The sequence below is a fragment of the Pangasianodon hypophthalmus genome, chromosome 18 (assembly GCF_027358585.1).
Source record: "Pangasianodon hypophthalmus isolate fPanHyp1 chromosome 18, fPanHyp1.pri, whole genome shotgun sequence".
In the NCBI taxonomy this organism is placed as follows: Eukaryota; Metazoa; Chordata; class Actinopteri; order Siluriformes; family Pangasiidae; genus Pangasianodon; species Pangasianodon hypophthalmus.
In genome coordinates this window covers 10,446,232-10,463,673 of record NC_069727.1, presented here as the reverse complement: position 1 = coordinate 10,463,673, position 17,442 = coordinate 10,446,232, and the positions used below count along the sequence as shown (strand labels likewise).

Genomic DNA, 17,442 nt, shown 5'->3' with positions numbered 1-17,442 from the left:
TTTGAATCAACCATCTACCAAATCACTGAAAAAGATTTTTTTTGACAATCCATGTTGCTATAATGCAGGAAAAAAGTAATTTATATAAACCAGCACTACACTACTTAATGACCCTTATCATCTTTATTTAGAACTGTGCAGCCAAAGCAAAAGAAATTATGAAAATAAGTAAAGAATACACCTTTGCATATTCTGTGCTTCAGAATATAGCAAATTACAGATGAAGAAAACATCACTGGTTGTTCCAATGCAAATTCTCACACACCCAACTGGTTAGGTACTGATCAGGACTGTTAAGAGCTAGAATAGACCAAACGTGGACGGTCTTACTTCAGGAAAAACTGGATTAGACTCTGCCTATGTATAGAATATTTAGTTTAATATACATTATATAGTGAATCCATTACACGTCATTGCAGAAACAAATTCAAGTCTCAGTCTATTCAATGTTCACTGAGAATATAAATGTGTCCAAAATCACATTTCCAAGTCTATCATGAGAGGGTGTCAGCCACATCACCTTCTGTCAGTGTGGACTCTTGTACTTCCACTGTATGGCTAATGTCTTCAGGGCACTTTGTGTGGTCCTCCCCTGTGTGCATTCGCATATGGTTTTTCAGTTTGGATGTGCTAGTGTATATTTTGTGACAGCAGCTGCAGGGGTACGCTCTCTGCTGGCCGTGCGTGCGCCTGTGACGCGCCAACTCTGAGGAGCTCCGAAACTTCCACGGGCACTCTGGGCAGATGTAGGGCCGCTCTCCAGTGTGTACGCGCTTGTGCAAGGCCAACTCTGCTGATGTCAGGAAGGTTTTCTCGCAGTGCGAGCATGCGAAGGGTCTCTCACCTGTGTGCATCAAATGGTGCCGGTTCAAGGCGAAAGGCTTAGAGAATTTCTTGTCACAGTAGTTGCAGGCATATGGGCGCGTACCACTGTGGCTGAGAACGTGCTCCCGCAAAGCCCGCTTGGATTTGAAGCTCTTTTGGCACTGACTGCACAAGTGTGGCCTGGCGTCCGTGTGCGACTTGTCGTGCTTGAGGAGTTCTCCGAGCGACAAGAAGCGCTTGCCACACTGCGAGCACAGGAACGGGCGCTCTCCCGTGTGCATGCGCTCGTGTCGACGCATAATGGAGAGCAGGTTGAATGCCTTGGGACAGTGAGGGCAAGGGAAGGGCCTCTCACCTGTGTGAGTGAGCTGGTGTTTCTGGAGGCCAGCACGGAGCGCAAAACTCTTTCCACACAGGTTGCACTGATGGGGTCGCTCACCCGTATGACTCAGCAGATGACGCTTGACATCGGCCTGTCGCGAGTATGTCTTGTCACACTGAGGACATTTAAACTTGCGGTGCATGCGGTGGCTCTGTCTGTGGACTGAGCGCTGCAATAAGGTGTCAAAGCCTTCACCACATTGTTCACAGAGGTACTGTTGAGTGGCACTGTGCGTTTTCCGATGCTGCACCAGAGCAGCCGCACTGGGACTGGTCTGGCCACAGATGGAGCAGTAGTGGGGCAACTCACTGGCATGGCTCTTCTTGTGGTGGGCAGTCAAGGCCCGAAAATTGATGAACTGGCTCGGACAGAGGCGGCAAGAGAACGTGGCTTCGCCGTGAAACTTGCGGCAGTGCTTAGTCAGGTCCCATGCGTGCTGGAACGTCTTCTCACAGTGAGCACAACGGAACGGACGCTCACCTGTGTGAGTCAACTGGTGGCGTCGGACATCGGATGTGCGGGTGAACTTGCGGCCGCACGTGTCGCACACGTAACGGGCACGAGGATTTTCTGGTGTGTCAGCTTTATGAGGTCTTGGTGGGCTTAGATCACAAGATGGGACTGTAGTGTCCATACCATTGTGTCCAGTCTCGACTGTCTTAGTCTTTCCATCTAAAAGAAGAATACATACTATGTTGATAAGGTACAATCCACATAACATATTTTCTTATGTTAAAAACGTTCAATCAATATTTTAACTTGTATATTGTGTTATATTTTCCCCAAAATATTATATAGACTGGATATAAATATGTAGTGTAATATTTAATTACTTGTAAATAGCAAAAGTTTGCATCACCCATGATATATAAATGGGCAAAAAAGGAAACCAAATTCTATGTCTTTTTCATTTTTTTGTCCCAGAGGGATGCACAGTGCATACATAGCACACTGATTAGATGTAGAATATTAACTAATTAATAATTATAGCTACTGCTGACTCTTTTGCTCACATAAGAGTTATAGGTTGTTATATATTTTGGGATGTACCTGTTTTTTCTCCAATGTCTTCATTTTTCCTGTCAAAAACACATAAAAGTTAGACAGTAAGACAATTAATTAATAAAACAGTTTATAAGACAAAAACCACTGTTGAAAGAAGGACTATTTACACAAGTCTTTTCTCTGTGGCTTTTTCCGCTTTGAGTTGTCTCCCTCGTCTTCCGTTCTGAAGCACCTTTGGTGCTACTGCTTTCTTCCTCGGTCTTCCACGTCCCCTTCGCTCTGGTATTGCTTGGTCCTTGCTTACTAAAGGCAAGCTCTTATCTTTATTAAGAGTAGTATTAGGTTCTTGGTCATCCTTCTGACAAACAGAAGTCTGTGTTTCATCTTTCTTTCTCTCCTTAAGATCTTTATTTTGTCTTTCTCCATCAGATGCAATTTCTTCAGCTTTTGTGGACACTGAGCTATCATTACCCGTGGTCCTGAGATCAGTGAAGGATGCTAATCTACCTCCGTCTCTGATATCACATTGTGTAGATTTCTCACAAAGATTTCTCTCCTCCTCACTGTTCCTGTTGCTCTCTGGGTCTTTGGGAAGTTCGACGTGTTGGTTCACAGTAATCATCTCCTCTTCTTCTACAGCAGTTTCGTTGCTGAGAACCGCCACCACCGAGCTGCTTCCGGCGTGCACCTCTACGCACCTGTCCACTGACTCTTCAGCCACTTCATTACTACCCAACTCGACCTCAGTGTAATCAGTCACAATGATGGCCTCAGAGCCCAACTGGCCAAGGGCACTCTGGCTCAGGATGGTCACAGTGGTCGGCTGGATGTGGTAGACCATGGATTCGGTGGTGACCGCCATGTGTGTCGATGGAGGGACGGAAAGCGAGGAAATTATACAGTCCCCTGAAGTAGCAGGAAGAGTGCCTGCAGGTTCAAGTAAAAAGAATAATAGTAAATACATTATATGGCCAAAAGGTATGTGGACCCCTGATCAGTCATATCCAATCACATGTATATTTTTGGTATATGTTAATTGTTAAAAGGAATATTCCATTAATTTTTTCAACTTGAACTCAATCTGTAGCATATGTGCTTTCCTGAACTGAAATTTGTTTGAGTAGCTGTTGACAGTCTCAACAATAGCTCTTGTAATATCAGCAACCTTCAAGTACACTGATTTCTCATTCTTTATTCAGTACAGGGAAGCATATTAAACTTATTGCCCATGATAATCACCATAAAATACAGATGCAATGGATACAGACTAGGTTTAAAAGACAGTTAAATATATCTCTAATTATACATGTTATTTCTAACTTCAGAGTAGGTTCAGAAATAAATCCTAAATGTAAGATTAAACATTTATATTCCATGTGTGATGACACTTGAGTGTTGTGTACAATAAACCACAGCACAGAGATTCTTGATGAGGGTCTATGTTAATATGGGAGATTTAGTCTAAGATACACTTTACCTGATGTGGAACCTGTGGCCCAGTTTTGATGGTCCACGTTGCCGATGACTTTGTGTTGCTGAAACAGTGCTTTCAGATGTTTTGGTTCAGACTGCATGCATTCATCCAAACCAACAGGGGCAGGAGCGAGCCAAGATAAAGTCTGTAACACATTGAGTTTCATTCAGTTCATTTAATGGTATTCAATAGTTATGTTCTACTGATAATATTCTGGCATGAACAAAGAACATTTTTAACTAAAAGATTATAGCAAATCATTGTTGAATTCTCAAATCTGATTGGTCAGAATGTGCTGATTAAGTTTCTATAAGAGCATGGCTCAGATAGTAGTGCTGGCTTCAAGTTATCGTTTCTATAGTAAAAGGTAATTCACAGTTACCTGTATGGCAGACACATAATTTAAGCATAAGAATAATTATTAAAAATAACAAAAAATTTATAATTATTAATAAGGTGAAGTTTTCCGTTAGAAGATATTTAGTGTCTTTAGAAGGACACTCTAGTGGCAGCGCTTTGTAACAGGCAGAGGTAAAACTCAGCCTTCAGGATAAAGGGCTTTGTGTGTCTCAGTAACATGATGAGCTGCATTCTTATTAACTTCAACAGAAAGAGCAAAAAAGGAAGGGGGACAACTGTTTATAACTGTCAAAATATAAATGATGACAGGATCGAACTTGTTTCATGGACATTTCAAAACATTAAATGTAACTATAAAATGATAAAAGTATAATATTTTGTTCTTTTACTAAGAAATTTTAACCATTGGAAAAGTGCTGTAGTATAAGAGGAATACAATACTTTGGAGTACGCTGTTATGGGAAAATAATAAACTTTGGGGTGGTAATGACATCACACCATACATCTCGTCATTGATTATTTTCCTATAAAACAGCATGCCCCACTGTGTTTTATTCCTTACGTAATGAAGACATGTGTAAGATACTGCATGAGGTTTTTCAAAATGTGCAGTACTAGAAGTACTAGATGGAATATCTAGAAAAAAGTCTTTTATAAATACAAAATTTTATCATTTTAAAAGTAATGCTGACAAAACTAATGATAATTAGACTTACACCCTGCTTAAAGCACCTAATCATGTAATCATGTTGAGTGTGGATGTTAACTGAGCTAGCATGCTTCCTAACAAGGCTGTGACACGGTTCAAAATGTTATAACGTGATTTGTCTAGAGTTTAAATTCTTTAAAATGAACACAGCACACGGATTGCACCTTTTTAAAGTCTGGAACAGGAAAAAGCCTCTCCAGACAGGACAGCAGTTCCCACATCAGTTCCTTCAATGCCGTGTCGTACCGTGGGCCATATTCCACAGGAAACACCTCCTTCACCAGAAAATCAAGAAAGGGAAGCAAAAAACGAAAAATATCATGACAAACTGATTAGCATTCAGCTGTCAATCAGACTCAGTATAGGCATGATAAAGAAAACTAAATGGAAATTAGTTTAGTCACCTGAAAGAAATAGGCTTTTTCTGCAGGATCCTTCAACAGTGCAAGGATAAGTGCCTTAAAGTTAGACACACAGAGCTCCAAATCTGAATCTACAACCTGAAAAGATTACATAAGATCAGGAGAAAGGCATAACATCTTTTTGTATTCGCACAGTTTTGGTCAGTTTCCGAGACCTGGATTAAGCCTAAGCATAAAGTCATTCTGAATGGTGAATGGACACAAAGCCAAAGACGTGGCTTCATCCGTGTCTGTGAAACACGGCTCATAATAAGCATGAGCAGCAGAACTTTACTCACTACTGGGCATCCAGCTGGAATATCAGGAAGTCTCATTCTGTCCAAGTGGATCTGGACAAGTTTCACGTCGTCCGGATTGCGTAACATCTCTAAGATCATCTTAAACAGAAATCATTTACAGCAGGCATCAATTTCTGAAGTTTTTTTTTTCACATAAGTACAATGAATAAATTCAAAACAATATTCTCAGTACAATATTCTCTAACAATTTCTATATCTACTTTTTGAGCTTTATACCTGCCTGTAAAAAAATTCTTATCATTCCTAACTCTTCCAGATTGCTTGGCCATTTTTGTCCATTTTTCTTGACATATTTCTTGTCGAATTTTCTGGGGGAAAGAAGTTTTTGTTTTTTGTTGTGGTTTTTTTTTTTTTTTAAACCCCGTTTTCTCCCCAATTTGGTCATTTGCCAATTCCCTCCCACGAGCTAGCTCCCCCTATCACACAACAACTGCCAACGAGGGAGGGTGGATGATAACATGCTTCGTTCGAGACATATGAAGCCAGCCACCTCATCCTTTCAATCTGCTGTGTCATAGGGCACCTGAACACATTCTGAGGAAAGCTCTACCTTCTTCTGCATACATGAGCTCATAGAGAGCCACGATTGGTTAGTGTCACTCTGATTGACAGGGAAGTGATCCAACCCTCGTACCAAGACGGCATCGCCAATTTTGCTGTCTTGTGTTATGTTCACATTACCAGGTTGAAATGACACATTTTCAGGACCATGTAGCCACTTTCGTATATGGTCCTAGATATGATACATATCAGATAAGTGGCCATGTGACATTAATGAAGTCAGACTTGATATTCATGTTTTTTTTTCCCTCTAACACACATGCGCATATCACTGCCATCGCCTGCATTCAGTGTCAGCAATGTGGTGAAACAACAACAGAGGACAACAGCAAAGACTATACTCCAGTGGCTCTCGAAACTTTTTTAGCCAGGGACCCCTTTAACTGTAAAATAAATTCCACAGACCCTCTCATATGGATTTATTTAATGAACATTATTTACATTTTTTCAAATCATATTTTTGGATCCTTTTTTATTCCTCAACTTTCTATTGCCAGAACACATTAGGTCTAAATTGACTTTGCGGCTTGGACTCCTAAATACGATAATTTTGATAATGTGGGTTTCGAAAACTGTAGCAAAATTGGAAAAAGTCATTGACCTGCTGGCTGTGCTTCATGGACCCCACTTTGAGAACCACTGCTGTACTCAGTGAAAGGATAGAGAAATTAATTTACTTGATATTTGGGGAATCGATTCTGGTAGAATGTAGCTCTGGACTCCTTGGCACAGATAGCTGTGAGAACAACTACCAATCAAGTGCCAACCGCTATCATACCATTACACCACTCGGATGGCCGACAAGCTTGTTCTAACAGTCAGCTCTTATACACTGCCTTCTACAGATCAGCGACAGAGACAATGAAGAGACGACAAAGAGACGACAGAGTGACGACAAAGTAACGACAAAGAGACGACGAAGTGACGACAAAGAGACGACAAAGAGACAACGAAGTGACGATGAAGAGACACAGAAGTGACGACAAAGTGACGACAAAGTGACGACAAAGTGACGACAAAGTGACGACTTCTTTCCTTTAGTTCTTTTCAAACTTACGCGGTCAACTCTAAATGCACCAGTGATTCCTGTAAATTCATCACGCATTGCTTCTGACATTTCCTGTGTGTGAGGATTTGCACATGCACCCAACATGTCAAGATGGTGATTCTGGCTGTTCACACTCACCCGTGCCCTTAGTCCCAGGATGAGCTGAACTCTTTGTCTGTAACTCAGGAGGTGTGGCACTGTCTCTGTAACCATAGAGACAAACTCCTCCAATTTCCCATAATGCACTACGTTTTTCTGCTGCAGCACCTGCCACATAAAGGCAGACATCAGGCGCAGAGGAGGAACCAACAGGCGCACAGAGGACAGAGGAAGTCTGAAGCCTGTGCAGGAAACACAATAAACACACTGCATGTTATATATAAATATATAAAGTTCATTACAGAAAGCACGTTAAAATACTTTGGCAATTCATTTCCCCTTTCTGTTGTGTTTACATAAATTATTACACAGCAAACACAATGAAATGACTTTACAGTACTAAAATTACAGTTACAGTTGATTTATCCTAATCAGCTAAGAAAATGATCTTTGATCCTAAACTAAAATATCTGCCTGCAATACTGTAGTCAATTGCTTTGGATTCAGTAAACAAGCCAGCTGGCTAATTACTACATTACAGCACTGATCAGGGTCACACCACTTCCAGTTAGCATCATTAATGAGCAAAACAAGCCATAAACCACACCCTTATATAGATTTATTTACATACCTTGGTCTTCCGGTTTTGGTAACTGTTGTTTATCCATTGCAAACTCAGCCATGAACGTTAGCTTAAGTTATAATATCTTCACATTAGCCTACTAACACGGTTTACTCTCTTAGCGCAGTGTGAGGAAAAAACTTCCGGTCTGAATATTTCAAAACAAGAGCACGATATCAGCGGGTAAACATGGCTGAATCCCAAATACCTCCCTCATATATAAATATATATATATAGCGCACTACATACACTGCAAAAGCCTTATTTCATATTGTATATAATGCACAGGAATGCGCACACAAGCACGTTTATCAGTTACGCTACCAATAAGCTACCAATAAGGAAAGCAAGTAAAAGCAACTTGACGAAATTGGATGTCAAATTAAAAGTCTCGCAAAAGCAACGACATTTAAATGTCAAATTACTCATTTATATTTATTATACACTATATAGCCAAAGGTTTGTGGACACCTGACCATCAGATCCATATGTGGTTCTTCCCCAAACTGTTGCACAATGTTGGAAGTACACAACTGTATAAAATGCCTTTGTAGCTATTAAAACTAATTTGGTAAATTGATTTGAATTTAGTTAATTCTTTTTAATTTTATATTCAAGCAAAATATTCTTTTACTAAGACTAGGTATCCTCTAGATATAGGTTTATCTAGGTTTATTAAGGTATTTATTAAGGTATAAAAATGGTGATGTTGAGGTTGGTTGTTTCAAACTCACGCTGAATATCATCTCACACACTCGCCCAGGACTTTCAGGATAGAGCACATTCACTAACTGCTTTATCCAGATTAGGGTCATGGTGGATCCGTAGCATATCCCAGGAACACTTGGAGTGAGGCGTGAATACATCCTGGATGGGACTCCAGTCCTTCACAGAGCACTACATACACACTTTCACATCTAGAGGAAATTTAACTTAGCTAGTCTGCTTACTGGCATGTTTTAAGGAGGTGGGAGAAAACTGGAGAAGCCAAAGGAAACCCACACAGACATGAGGAAAACATGCACAGAAACTCAGCACAGACAGTAACCCAAGCACAGGGCACGCCGGAGCTGTGAGAAGGCAATGATACCATCTGCACCCTGAATATCTTTTCATCCTAACAAAACGATGTTACAATTTTCCATTCATTTTGTGCAGGACACTCTGGGCTTTGATTATGTACAAGTTTGTTTATTATATGTTTAATTTAAGAGATATGACCTCCAGACTGAAGACAACCGACCCCATGTTCCCATGCATGTATTTAACCATTAAATATAGTGTCCAAAAGACATTTTCATTTACATTACTTTTTTTTCAGCAACACAATGATTAGTGAGAGCAAGGGGAATAAAACATTTTTAATTGTAGTAATATTATATTTCAACATGGAATTTGATACATATAATCTGCTCTCTGCTTGGAGGAGTGCAGTCTATTATAATGGTTACATCCAAAAAACAGAACCTAGGTGTGTTTGGTGTATAAACATGAGTGCAGTTATTAAAGCATGAATAAAAAGGGTAACTCCTGCTCTAAGATTGACTTCACAACCTCGTCTGCACAGCCTAAAGGTTTTGTAGGAATGAAATCCAAAATTATTGGCATCTTTCAATAGTTTTAAGATGTACGCCTGATTGACGTTGTGACTAATTTTGTTAGTTGATTACAACTATTAATCAGTAATCGTCTCTGCCGCTATGTGATTGCTAAATAAAATATAAATAAATACAAATTCTGTTATAAAACAGAAGGTATATTCCTTGGCTTGTCATCTCATCACATCACGGTGTAGAGGTAATTAGACTATATACAACATTGAATGTGTAGATTAAAGCATCAACATATGATATATAAAAGGATGAAGGAAAAGAAAGAACTCAGGGTGTTCTTTGTTGTGCGCTGAGAGGCAGCAGTTACATATAAATTCCTCCTTGTTCCTTGCTCCTGAAGCAGCTCTACATCATGATCTTTTGTCTACTGTTCCATTATTTTGGCTTCATTTGCAGCTTAGTGCTACAAGTGCTCTTTGGATGGTTAAGGGTTCCAGCTTTCTAAATTGGTTACACTTTAAAACTTTGTAAAAGGGAAGACAGGTTTTACATAGAAAGTCTTAAAGTCTTAAACCCTTTAGATTGTTAGATATAGATTTTATGTGTTTGTTTAGTTCATAGCCTGCCTCACTTGAGAACCATAGTGACGGTAACTACAATGGCAATTATAAACTGATCCATGAAACATAACCAAGGGGAATATTTTTTAAAACTTTGATATAGTAGTGGAAATCATAACACACAATTATGAAAATTATTATATCTATTACTGGGTTATTAGCACAGTTGAAATTCAGGTATGAACTCTCTATGGCTCCAGTAAATAGCCAGAATATTATATTTAGATACATACATATTTAAATAATGAGCCTAATATTTGAACAAATTATGTTCATAAAATAAATCTGTCCTGAGAGGGTCAGTGAAATTTACTTTACAGTTAATGGGGTCCCTGGTTACCATAAAGTCCCTGTACTCTTTTTTTGGCTGAAAATCATACATTCCTTCATTCCATTTCAACCTTTTCTGTACTTATCTCTGCCTTGCTTACAACTTGCTTACAAAATGTCATAACTACTGTGCTGACTGAAGAGGGGCCACATCAGACATTTTAAACCGGTTCCCAGTCCACTACAGGACCCAAAGTAAGGTTTGTCTTTAAAGCTCCCAGTGCCATTTTAAAATCACTGGTCTGCTTTGCTCTCGCTCATTAGTTATTTAGGTTAAAGCTCATTAGTGATCTTTACAGTGACTATGCCAAGGCTGTGAAACATCACGTTTTCCCCTAATCTGTTTTAACCCAGAACATATCTTTAGCCACTGGTATTGTAAACCTGTAAAGTGTGTACGTGTGTGTGTGTGTAAGTAAGGTATGATGTTTTGCTCTTGCTGTTAAAAAGACTCCATTTTGCATGCTTATTCTTTTCAATTGAGTGTTTCCCAATAAAGTGTTCCAAGTAGAACTGCTTTATGTTATATCATCATATCCAACCAGATATCAATTCAAATGAAGCACAAGTACACTAGTACCCTTAACAAACTAATGCCATCCACTCAGCAGATCAGCTTAACATAATAATAATAATTATTATTATTAAATTCAACAGCCCTCAAGGGATTTTCAATATTACAACATATTTCATAAAAAAAAAAAAAAAAGATGGGGTTTGAATTGTGATTTATAGGAGAAAGATAACATTATAACAGTAAACATAAAATAAAAAAATTACATAAATATGTATACCTTAAGCGTGATGCAATGATAGTTTTATGTACTCTAAGCCGAAAATACCTTATATCTCTAACAGCTAAAATCATTTTAGTCTCAGCTTTGTGACTTGTATAAATAGCATGTAAAAACATCACTTTAATTAGGTGTTAGGATGTGACGACAGTAAATATATGCAGTCCAGTCTAGCAATATGTTTTCCACAAATAAAGAAATCTACAGTTTTTTCTTTCCAAGGCAACTATTTGGAAATTAATACACTGTATTTCTTTCCAAAAATGTAAACTGTCCATACTGATAAATGTAAACTCTATACTGATAAGTGACCGCTTACAAATAATTTAATACACTGCCATCCTAATGCAGAAAAATCTGTTCACTTAAAATATACAGTAGACATATCTTTTTTTTTACACCAGTCATAAGGCTTTAACAGAACTCATTATTTTGCAGTTAGTAGTAAACACAAAGATGAAACATTTACACAAAAATAGTACATGTACACAAGATTTACACAAAACGTTTCAAAATACAGGGTTGGGTGATATCTAAAAATAATGAACAATATCTTTTTAAAAAATCAGGATATCCAATTACAACAGATTATTTTTAGTCATACATTAGATCAAGCACTAATGTTACTCAGAGTACATTTTTCCAGAGGACAAATAACACCATGATGAGTGTTTCTTTTGCTTCAGCCAGGGAGAGGTTATGATGAACGGCAAGGGAAGTTATTATAGAATTATAGAAAATCCTAGACAATGTGTACACCTATTCATGCTCGTACTCATGCGTCTTTTACTTTTTTTTTTTTTGAATTGCAATTCTGCATTCAAACAGCAAGGGTTCTGCAGATACAGTGCCTCCAGAAAGTATTCACCCCCTAATGATAATTTTTGCTTTATTACTTGAGCAGGTTTTAGACTTTTTATTTTTGAAATAATTCTGAGGACAGTTAAACAACTCATTCAAGTTTCATTTCATTTCAAATACTACATTTCTGCAGAGACGCCCCTCAAAATGAGCAGAAAAATATCCTATTGCAAAATACTTAAAATTTGATGTTGCAATACAGCAAAAGAGAAGTGATCATTGAGGGTGAATACTTTCTGAAGGCACAGTATATTTCTGCACATATTTCCAAATCTCACGGGTGTATTTTAATTGCCCATTGTTTATGCTGCATTTAAGTGCTAAATGAGTCGGAATTCTGGCGCTGTAGCTCAATAAGACAGCTTTGAATCATGTGTAGACTTTCAGACTTGAATCTGGTACACCGCATACATACAGCGGTGCAGAAATGATGCTCACTTAACATCGATCACATGTTAGACATCGTCAATATCTGATTACATCACCCAACCCAGCTTCAAAATGATTAAAACTCTCTTCACAGCAGTCAGGGAGATAATAAATAGATGTCTCTAATGCAAACCATGCAAAAAAATTCAGCTAGGAGTAACTTCCTTCTCCTCAGTATGTATTCTCTGGTGTACTTTTAAGTACCATGATCTGTAAAAGCTTTTGCCGCACTGCTCACACTGATAAGGCTTCTCTCCAGTGTGCTTTCTTTGGTGAATCTTTAAAGACCCTGGATGAGAAAAGCATTTGTCGCATTCTGAACACCGGTAAGGCTTCTCTCCGGTATGTATCCTCTGGTGAACTTTTAACGCACTTGACTGAGTAAAACTCTTCCCACACTGTGTGCAATGGTACGGCTTCTCCCCAGTGTGTATCCTCTCATGACCCTTCAATAAGCCTGCATGAGAGAAACCCTTTCCACACTGAGAGCACTGGTATGGCCTCTCTCCAGTATGTATTCGAACGTGAATTTTCAGCGATGTAAGATGGGAAAAATTCTTCCCGCATTGAGTGCAGTGGTAAGGCTTCTCGCCACTATGTATCCTCTCATGAACTTTTAGTGAACTCGGGTGAGAAAACTGCCTTCCACATTCAGAACAGCTGTAAGGCTTCCCTCCGTTGTGTGATCCTTCGTGATCTTTTAGGGAGCTCGGATGTGAAAATCTTTTCCCACACTGAAGGCAACAGAAGGGCTTCTCTCCAGAATGCATGCGCTGATGTTTTTTTAAAAATGCATGTCTAGAAAAGCTCTTCCCACACTGAAGGCACTGGTACGGCTTCTCTCCCGTATGGATTCTCTCATGCAATTTCAAGGAGCCGGAAAGCGCAAACCTCTTCCCACACTGAAAGCACTGATATGGCTTCTCTCCCGTATGTGTTCTCCTGTGACCTGTTAACGAAGCTAGATGAGAAAACCTCCTCCCACAATGCAAGCACCCATAAGGCTTCTCTCCCGTATGTACTCTTAGGTGGGTTTTTAAAAACTGCATCTTAGCAAAAGTCTTCTCACATTGAGGACAGTGGTACAAATTATTGTTGGTGGTTTTGTCTTTGTTGCTTGCCTCTGTTAAAACAAGGACCCTCTGAAAGCTTCGATTTGTGGTTTCTTCATTATACTCTGTGTTTTTGGGTGTTTCCTCTGACACCTTTTGCTCTTCATCTTCCTCCTTCAGCTGCACAGCAATATCTAAAATAGAGGCGGTGTGATTAAAAATTCCTTGTTTAACACATTAGTAAATGTTAGTGTTAACTAATGCAGTAGATAATGCTGAAAAGAAGAAATGTCTTTTAGTAAAGAATAACATTTTGAGCTTTCTTGCTTGTGAATGAGGTCCATTCCATTAATCATGTGATTCAGCATCAGTCTGAGTTTTTATGATTTGAGAAAACATCCTGAGACCATCCTTAACGGCCACACACAATCATCACCCACCCAACTGAAACCTCAGCTGCACATCAACTTTATATACAGATCCGGAATTATTGGCACCCTTTGTAAAAGATGGATACAAATTATATTATGAAAACATGAATTTATGGTTAATTAGCTTAAATTTCACACAGGAAATATGAGGAGAAACCTTTAAAGTAAATTTATCCTAAGAAAATCTCTTATCAAAACATATTTTTAAAAACAAACTTACACATCACAATTATTGGCACCCCTAGAAATTCTTATGAACAAAATGTAACAGAAGCTTATTCCCATTTATATATACATATTTTTTTAAAACTCGCCTTACCCTGAGTGTTTAGGAACTCCAAGTGGTCATCCATGACTGATATATGACTAAATGTGGACACCTGACCATCACTCCTATATGAGCGTGTTGAACATACCATTCCAAAACCATGGGCATTAATATGGAGTTGTCCAACCCCCTCCCCTCACAGCTATAACAGTCTCCACTCTTCTGGGAAGGCTTTCTAAAAGACTTTGGAGTGTATCTGTGAGAATTTGTGCCTATTCAGGTCAAAACAGACATTAGATGAAAAGGTCTGGCTTGGAATCAACATTCCAATTCATCCCACAGGTGTTCAATCAACGGGGTTGAGGCACTATGTATTCCAGTAAGTAGCAATCTCGTGGCATTTGCCAATCCCAGATTCATCCATCAGACTGTCAGATAATGAAGTGTGATTTATCACTTCAGAGAACATATTCCACTGCTCCAGAGTCCAGTGGCAGAGTGCTTTACACCACTCTACCCTTTACACTGCTCCAGTCAACGCTTGGCACTATACATAGTGATCTTAGGCTTGTGTGTAACTGCTCAGCCATGGAAACCCATTTCATGACCCTCAGCTCTTGTACTGATGTTGCTTCTAGAGGTAGTTTGGAACTATGTAGTGAGTGATACAACAGAGGATAGGAGAGTTTTACATGCTACACTCTTCAGCACTCAGCAGCCACACTGGGCTGCTGCTGTTGCTCTGAGACGCTTCCGTTTCACAATAATAGCACTTAAGAGTTGAACGTGGCAGATCTAACAGGGCAGAAATTTCACAAACTGACTTGTGGCAAAGGTGGTATCTTTTCACAGTGCCACGTTAAAAGTCACTGAGCTCTTCAGTACGACTCATTCTATGGAGACGGCATGGCTATGTGCTTGATTGCTTGGTATGCACCTGTTGGCAATGGGTGTGGCTGAAACACCTGAACTCATACATATGTATATGTTATCATTAGCAAAACTTCAGGAGGGGTGTCCACATACTTTTGGCTATACAGTGTATATTGAATAAGAATATTTCTCTCATAAATTTTTGGCTAGTTAACCATTTTTCATAACCCATTTTCTTTTCCTATGTTTACCTATGGTGTCAATAATCCTGGAGTTGACTGTATATAATATAGAAATCTGGGTCATTTTAACCAACATATACTAGTTAATTTAAGGGCTGTTGGTTATTCCTAAAGTATTAACTGAAAGAGTTGCTCCATGCTAATTATACACACACACACACATACACATACACACATACACACACGTGTGTGCATGCATGTATGTATGTATTAATAATTAGCATATATATATATATATATATATATATATATATATATATATATGTATGTATGTGTGTGTGTGTGTATTTATAATTATCATGTATATATGTATATATACACACATATACACACACTCACATATACATATAGTATGTACATATATACATATAGTATGTGTATTATATATATATATATATATATATATATATATATATATATATATATACACACACACACACACACACACATACATATATATATAGGTTCATTGTCAATTCTAGCTTATTCTTTTGTTTAATATATATATATATATATATACACACACACACACACACACACACACACATACACTATATATATATATATATATTAAACAAAAGAATAAGCTAGACTTGATGGCAGTCCTCCAGGTAGAGAGAAGGTGTACTGACTGGTACACTGACTGTATCAGCTGAAGTTAGGGATGAAGGAGAAGCACTGAGAGTTATGGTAGTTATGGTAGTTACAGTAGTGTAAGGATTTGGGCCTTGGCTTTTGCTTTTCATCCCAATCTCCCAGTCTAATAACACTTTAAAACAATAAAACCATTAAGTCATATCCAGTAAGCGCTTTATGCTGGTCACTGAGAACTGAAACAGCTCATTATCAGCCCCTAGTGTTTTGTTTTTGATTATTATTTTACTTACCTTCGTTTGTTATTGTATCTATGCTGGTTTCATATTCCTCGGTTTTAACGGTGCACTCAGTGATATTATCATCTCCACACTCCTCTTTTACACAGCACTGCTCCTGGAAAGCCATTGCAGACCGCAACATTGTGCCTCAAACTGTGCAAGATGTCCACTAGCAAAACCACTAGCACATATACACCCTATCAGCGGTTTGGCATGAGGCTCACAACAAGGCGTTCTTCTGCAAGATGACTGTACAATGCGAGCATGAATGAGACTACACTGCCCTCTGCTGGATACAAAAATACAAGCAGCCAGAACAGACCCTGTGAAGGCTTCTACACCACAGTTGCACTGCCTTTCACATGCAGGCCTAAGCATTTCACCCCCTTGAACTTTTCCGCATGTTGCACTGCTACATCCTGGAACTGAATTGAACTTCAGTTCAGTAGTGACATAAAGTCATACATGTCATATCTTCAAGATTGAAGATTTTTATTTGTCACATACACAGTTATATACAGTATATAACTTGCAGTGAAATGGAAACCTGGCGTACTCCTCTTAGACTGTGCATTAAATACTAAATTAAAGTTAAAATTTAAAAATCAGAAATGAATAAGAAATAATAAGAAATAAGATAAGAAATAAGAACTATGAAATATATATACAGGAATGTGTAAAATGGATGTACAAAATACACAGTATGTTATGTGTAGTAACAATACAAAGTGCAAAGTGCTTTTCTTGTGTGCTTTTCGGACTAATGCCCTCCTAACCCACTAAAAAAAGTGTTGTCTGTATGTTTCTCTTACTACTTCTCTTACCTCCCTGACAGAGTGTTTAGACTGATGATATTCTTAGTCTGTGACCTAGTGAACCACTATCACAATGTATTTATTGATAAAGACTTCAAAGCACGTGACTAAGTCGCTCTGGATAAGGGCATCTGCCAAATGCTATAAATGTAAATGTAAACGGAAGAACGCCTTCTTCAAGGTTCAAGAACTTTATTGTCATTTACACAAATAAGGTTTCTTGTACACAGGTGCAGCCTGTAATAATAATAATAATAATAATAATAATAATAATAATAATAAAGGAAGATAATAAAGTACATTTTAAACAATATATAAAAATATAAAGGCTTAAAGAATAAAAATGATGAATAAAATACAATGAGACCATGTTTCTTAGCTGGACTTGTAGGCCTCACTTCAAGCAGTTGAACTCTGAAGCTGTTGCTGTTTATTTTTTAAAGGTACTTTGGTTACTGTCATGTTCATACAAACATATATAAATAATAAAGTT

The 17,442-nt window shown here is 38.3% G+C and overlaps 2 protein-coding genes across 2 annotated transcripts; both read right to left on the bottom strand.

The window, feature by feature from the left end:
* Positions 1–108: 108 nt before the first annotated feature.
* Positions 109–8,013, bottom strand: si:zfos-932h1.3 (zinc finger protein 189). The gene is made up of 9 exons (XM_034313399.2): positions 7,816–8,013; positions 7,224–7,426; positions 5,456–5,554; positions 5,160–5,255; positions 4,920–5,030; positions 3,690–3,831; positions 2,380–3,139; positions 2,258–2,286; positions 109–1,879 (listed from the first exon to the last, which is right to left on the bottom strand). Exons 1-9 carry the CDS (start codon positions 7,865–7,867, stop codon positions 495–497), a joined length of 2,877 nt encoding a protein of 958 aa, XP_034169290.2. The 5' UTR covers positions 7,868–8,013; the 3' UTR covers positions 109–494.
* Positions 8,014–8,207: 194 nt separating this feature from the next.
* LOC113532293 (zinc finger protein 135-like) lies at positions 8,208–16,364 on the bottom strand. Its single transcript, XM_026923614.3, has 2 exons — positions 16,147–16,364; positions 8,208–13,639 (listed from the first exon to the last, which is right to left on the bottom strand). Exons 1-2 carry the CDS (start codon positions 16,274–16,276, stop codon positions 12,540–12,542), a joined length of 1,230 nt encoding a protein of 409 aa, XP_026779415.3. The 5' UTR covers positions 16,277–16,364; the 3' UTR covers positions 8,208–12,539.
* Positions 16,365–17,442: the final 1,078 nt, after the last annotated feature.